This window comes from Juglans microcarpa x Juglans regia, chromosome 5D (assembly GCF_004785595.1).
Source record: "Juglans microcarpa x Juglans regia isolate MS1-56 chromosome 5D, Jm3101_v1.0, whole genome shotgun sequence".
In the NCBI taxonomy this organism is placed as follows: domain Eukaryota; kingdom Viridiplantae; phylum Streptophyta; class Magnoliopsida; order Fagales; family Juglandaceae; genus Juglans; species Juglans microcarpa x Juglans regia.
The window spans coordinates 2,675,323-2,681,395 of NC_054602.1; the positions used below are offsets into that span (position 1 = coordinate 2,675,323).

Below are 6,073 nucleotides of genomic sequence, written 5' to 3' on the forward strand. Positions count from 1 at the left end.
GACGAGAGAGAGAGCGGAGATGAAAGAGAGAGAGCATGAGGGATGAGAGAAGAGTCGAGGAGAGAGAGACCAAGATGAGAGAGTGACGATGAGAGGGATCGAGATGAGAGAGAGAGAGTCGAGGAGAGAGAGACCGAGCGGAGATGAGAGAGAGAGAGAGTCGAGGAGAGAGAGACGATGAGAGAAAGAGCCCGAGATGAGAGAGAGAGCTCGAGATGAGAGAGAGAGAGTCGAGGAGAGAGAGACCGAGCGGAGATGAGAGAGAGAGAGAGTCGAGGAGAGAGAGACGATGAGAGAAAGAGCCCGAGATGAGAGAGAATCGAGGAGAGTTGTTCTTATGAGAGAGAGAGCCCAAGATGAGAGAGAGTCATTCTGATGAGAGAGAGAGAGAGAGACGAGGAGAGAGATTTGATGAGAGAGAGAGTCGAGATGAGAGAGAGACGACGGGATGAGAGAGAGAGATGATGGGATGAGAGAGACAAGAGAAGTCGTCTGGTGAAAAAAAAATAAAAATACATGGACTAGAAGCATCCACGTAATAAATGCATTGTGTGCACCACTACAGTGGATGCTAGGTAGCATCTCTCAAAATCAATACAACAATAAATGAAATTTTGTACTTGTAGCTGTAGTATATATACAACACCAGTAAAATAAGAGCTGCTAAACGCTAAAATAATGCTAGCTAGATGACAGATGTTGGGACGCCAGCGCTCTTAATGGTTTATCAAAGCTAAAAGCCCAAACTGAATTAACGAGAACTTCTTTCATCCATCGGCAGAAATGAATAAGCTTTCCTTCTCTTTTAGAACCCTCGTATTCATCCTTCAGGTTAGCCTAATTGGGGTTGGGGATATAACCTTTGTCTAAATGGGAAACTTTCTCATATGCGTTTTCTGCCAAAACTTCTATGCACAGGAGAATTGTAGATTGTGAAGCAATAGCAGCAGTACAAATAGACGTCATCTACTTTTAGAAGCTAATAATTATGGTTAACAGTGAATGATTTTGAAACAAACAAGAATCCCGAAAACTCAAGATATCAATCTCATCAATCCACTACGTTTTCATTGCATAGCGACAACCCAAAACAGACCCCCTCCCTAATACAAGACCACTGCATAGCGACAATCCACTACATTTCACACTCCTGATTTGCGCAATTCAGCAGCACCATGAGCAAAGTGACATCTTTCTCCAAAGGTGCACGATCCCTTGGTAAAGTTCTCACACAGCTTAGTCTTATAGTTGCTTCCGGGCGGAGCTGCAGCCCCAGGCATTCCATGGGTTTTTGGAGGGCCGGACACTGAGACAGTCACGATTAGCTGCCTCACCATAGCACTCGCTTCCTTAATCTGTTCAAAAGTCCCCTCAAGTTCAATGTTTCTGAGATTGGGATCAGACTCGTGATCTCGAATTGAAAGCTTGGCGCCTGTCTGGCGACATATCTGCTTGGAATTCACACCACCCTTCCCAATGATGGCTCCAGCAAGGGAAGCATCGACACTGATTTTTGCAGTGGCCGAAGCACCAAAGCTAGCAGCAGGGCCTGGTGGGGCAAGCTCCATCCGAGAACCCATTCGGCCAGGGATAGGTCCCATTGCACGTGGATCTTCATGAGATGGAGCAATAGGCTTACCAAGTTCCCAGTCATTATGAGCGAAATGGCATTTGTCACCAAATTTGCAGCCCTCAGCAGTATTATACTTGTTGCACATGCGGGTTTTAACTGCAGGTGTAGAGCCATTTTGGATTGTTGGTGGCCCCGCCATGTTTCTAGATGCTGCAGGAACAGCAGGTGCTAGATTCATCATCTGTGCCACAGCATTATATCCACCAGGAACATAGTGCAGGAAGTGGCAGCTCTCACCAAAGGGACAGCCAGCAGTGCTGCAATCCAAAACATGACATGTCAGACCATACTAAACAACTGATAACAAGATGATGCATCTGAAGCAATATAACAATAAAAGATCACCGCTACAATGTGCATGTATAATTGAATTTATAGATAATGAAACAAATGAGGCCAACAATTACACAATTGGAACATCACAAAAAAAAAAAAAAAAAAAAGAACCCACGAGATGACAGTCAACATGGAATGAGTCGGTGGAACAACAGAATACTTCTTATTTCTCACAAGATTAGTAGTGCGAGTAACAAATCTGACCCATGCTAAGTTGCTAACCCCTCCTCCCCTTAGAAATACCTCTTATTTCTCAGAATCTCCAACACTTTACATATCTCTTTTCCCATAGCTGGTCTGAACCCTAACAACCCTAAAGCTCCCTCTCTGCAACACGCTACTGCCACTCCTCTGTGACTGTGCTCCTAAGCACGCAGCCATTCCCCTAATACATGCCTCACACTCACATCATCAATTCCAACATCCACTCTTCGTAGCCCTTGACATGGTGAGTAGGTTGTCAGCATTGGTCTGGATCTTCCATGGATCTGGAGTCGATGAGGAGGGCTTTACACTGATAGCATCGACTTCAACGAGATCCATCATACAAGGAAATATTGACCAAGCTTAGAGAGCAACCGCACACTTTCTCAGAAGCCAAAAGGGCTTGACCACAGGGAATTCTGTCTTAGTTCTCCCATTCTAATCTTTTATTCTCTACTCCCCTTCTAACTGGCAATTCTGTCTTTCCTTTGACAAGATTTTCCCACCTCAAAAAGGTGCAAAACAAGAAATTCTCTGTCTTCTTCTAAGGAATCCATTCCTTATCAGTCTGTTTTATGCATATTTCAAAGAACCGGCACGCAAAAAGAAACTAACAACACAAAACATATTGGTTCTACTAATTATTCAAATCTAGTGACGATAAATGAATATGCATGAAAAAGGCCCACATAATGCAATAGAGAGAACTTACACGACATATTCAGCAATTAATATAAGAAAATAGCTTCTAATTTAAAGCACACACTCAATATATTATATATTAGACTAATTTTTCAGACATGATATGCTCGATAGTTATACTAATCAACCATGGTTTTTGTTGTTGTTGTTGTTTTGGGTTTTGGGGGGGAGGGGGGGGGGGGGGGGGCGCGGTAAGGGTTGACTACAACTAATAAGAAACTTGTAACATATAAGAAAGGGGGCATAAGACAGACTGAAAAGAAAGAAAAGCAAACAAAATTAGCATACAAGGCTGCCAGCAATGACACACTAGAAGACCTTAGACAACCCACCCACCCCTTCTCTCTGGCCTTTTCTCCTCATATAAGCAACAAAAAAAAAAAAAAATGCAAGTCGTATACTTTGAAGGTCACTTTAATCAATAAAAATGAGACACCATTGGGCATTTTTGTATAACTGACAAGCAGGGAATGACATTATTTTGACATACCTGAATGCGATTTATCAGACTCCAACATATTATGTATATCTTACTGAGGGAATGGTGGGTTCAATTTCTGTAGAATCCACTTAAAAATGAGAAAGACCATCTGTTATATCTTGTTAGATTAGTGAGGAAGTGCTTGGGCTTCAATTTAACTATAAGGTAGAGTATAAATCAATATTTTATTGGTAACAGTATAAATCAATTAGAAGAAAAGGTATCTCAATGTAACATCCTTAGTGCCAACTTTATTCTTGCAAATGGTTATCATTTGTGCTTCATTAATATCAGCACTATTCCATTACACGGCATTTTCTTTAGACCGCGCAGTTTGTACCTGTATAGAAGCTTTGAATATCCAGTTCATTAGTGCAATTTCACAATTATTATCTTCTACAATTGTAAATTAAATTCTTATAACAATTTATAAATTAGAAAAGGTAAGACCAAGCTCAAAAAGTTTATTTAGATAAGAAAAGATTTGAACCTGAAAAACTTGGTGCATGGCTTCGATTTGCTTCCTACACCAGTTGAGTCCATTTCTGTTGCAACAAATTAGTTACTTTTTCTCAGTTAATATTCCTCTGGATTATTAATGCACTTATGCCAAATATTTTGAACTCATTAAAATCTTAATTCCGTAATATTACATCCACAAAAGACAGTTCCTTTCTATAAGATATGTCCAAATAATCTATAAGGACAGTTCCTTTCTTACAGTTAAATACGTGTAATCAATAAGTGAATTTAATGAGCTTATTTACTATTTTTCAAAGTGAGAGAGTACTTTAGACTTCCCAAACGCTCAGTAAAGAGGGTGAGAATGCTTTAAAGTTTAGCGTAGCCTAAACGAAATTATCAATTCTTCGCCCCATTCCTAACAACCACACAATTAACACATATCAACGAAGATGTAGCATAAATTAGCCCAGAAAAGGCTTTTATCTTTGCAGCAAAACAGTTGACGAACTATCTAAAACCAAGAAGACATACCTAACTTTTCCAACTTTAAACTTTTACAAAAACTCTCATATAAACGTGAACTCAAAATAGCATGAGCAGCACATACTGCAAACTTTTTTTATAAGTAACTACGCAATTCTTATAATTAAAAGAGTAAGATTCTGTTTACAATCTTTCCAACAATTGAGTAAACTGATGATAAAGAACTACAGTTCTCATGGTTACTATTCTAGTTTTCCCCTTATATTAAAAAAACACAACCAAAGGAGTTTTCACCAGATTTTTTTTTTTTTTTTTTTTGGCAAGAATTCACCATATATTAAAAAACCCGCCGGGGTAAGATTAAATTACGCCTTGTTTTGCATAACTATCCCCCATGAAATAAAACCACACACAATCTAGTTGACAACATCTTAAATATCACTACATGTACACGTAGCTAAGTAACTGGAATTAAAAACCGAAATTAAAAGCGAACAGAGAGGATCAGAGGAAAGTAAAAAGATGTTGACGAACAAAGACAAGAAAAACCTAAATTTTCATTGCCGAATATATCAATTTTCCCACACTTTCTTAGCCACCAAACAGAGCATGACGTACAAAAGAAACAGGAAGCAGACCCAGTACATAAATATATTTAAGAAAAAGAAGAGAAAGGGCTCTAAAAACCTTGTTTGAACTTCTTGGCGCCGCCATTAGCGTTCAACCCAGCTTCAGGCCTCCCTCTCTTGCGAATATCCATCTGGTTCACCTCACAGATCCAGATCTAAATACAAAAACACACGCGTATGGCACTGAAAAGCCTCGAGAATATGCCTCAAGAATCAAGTAGCAAAGGAAACCCCGGAAAAAATTATTAACTACCTGTGCAAAAACCCTAACCCCAGACGAGGGTTTTTGTGGCGGAGAGGGAGCTTTGGGGGTGTAGGGTGGGCTTCGAAAGTGGATAGTGAGAAAGTCGAGAGAGGGAATTTCCTTTTAACTAATATACAGACTATTTATAATTATGTTTTTTTAATCAATTATTACAACAAAAAAAAAAAAAAAATTGTACATTCACAAATTAGGATGGATTCCAGACTAAATTTCAAAATGGATGGATTCCAGAAACTGGTTTTTTGGGTGAAAAGAGCCACCAATGTCACGTGCGTTGATGTCAGCAAAAATATAGGCGTGAAATAGATGACTTATCACGTGCACTTATTGTAATATTTTTAAGGCCTGTCTTCAAATGAAATAATTAGGTTTGAACCCCATCTCTGTATAAAAAGGAAAAAAAAAAATCAGTGAATTCTGTGGTCAAATAGATGACTTATTATTTTTAAAAGTAATACTCGCATTATTGTATTTATTGAGTAACAACTTAATTTTATTAGTTTTTTTTTTAATTTGAATTCCAAACTTCAAATTTTAAAATTTTCACAATTTTCAACCGCTAACACATTAACATGTATAATTATGTAAGTAAAATTGTAACTATGGATAACATTTTTCTATTTTTTATTGTGGCCTTAATATCATTTTAGTTTTTTATGGATCGGGACCACATTACAATTCAAATATCTTAATGCTTATCTTTTTTTTTTTATTATTAGCACCGAGTGTGGCCGGATGGCGTTCCGACTAATTTCATGGATGCACACGCCCTCGACAATGAGTTTCCGCAAGTATATCTCAAATAATTCAAGTAAAAAAAATTTCAATTGAATAGCTCACAGAAATTAATTACACTCAAATTTGAATCTTAAACC

The 6,073-nt window shown here is 38.4% G+C and overlaps 1 protein-coding gene across 1 annotated transcript; it reads right to left on the reverse strand.

Annotated features, from left to right (window-relative positions):
- Nucleotides 1-967: 967 nt before the first annotated feature.
- On the reverse strand, nucleotides 968-5,341 carry LOC121264662 (zinc finger CCCH domain-containing protein 14-like). The gene is made up of 4 exons (XM_041167939.1): nucleotides 5,187-5,341; nucleotides 4,992-5,088; nucleotides 3,847-3,901; nucleotides 968-1,890 (listed from the first exon to the last, which is right to left on the reverse strand). Exons 2-4 carry the CDS (start codon nucleotides 5,062-5,064, stop codon nucleotides 1,143-1,145), a joined length of 876 nt encoding a protein of 291 aa, XP_041023873.1. The 5' UTR covers nucleotides 5,065-5,088; nucleotides 5,187-5,341; the 3' UTR covers nucleotides 968-1,142.
- Between the last annotated feature and the right edge of the window lie 732 nt (nucleotides 5,342-6,073).

Excerpts from the sequence above, each read along its gene's own strand:
- LOC121264662 (XM_041167939.1), bottom strand. The coding sequence starts at position 5,064 with ATGGATATTCGCAAGAGAGGGAGGCCTGAAGCTGGGTTGAACGCTAAT. Across the intron at positions 3,902-4,991 it reads CGCCAAGAAGTTCAAACAAG|AAATGGACTCAACTGGTGTA; the intron begins GTTTTTAGAGCC and ends TTGTTGCAACAG. Across the intron at positions 1,891-3,846 it reads CCATGCACCAAGTTTTTCAG|CACTGCTGGCTGTCCCTTTG; the intron begins GTTCAAATCTTT and ends TTTGGATTGCAG.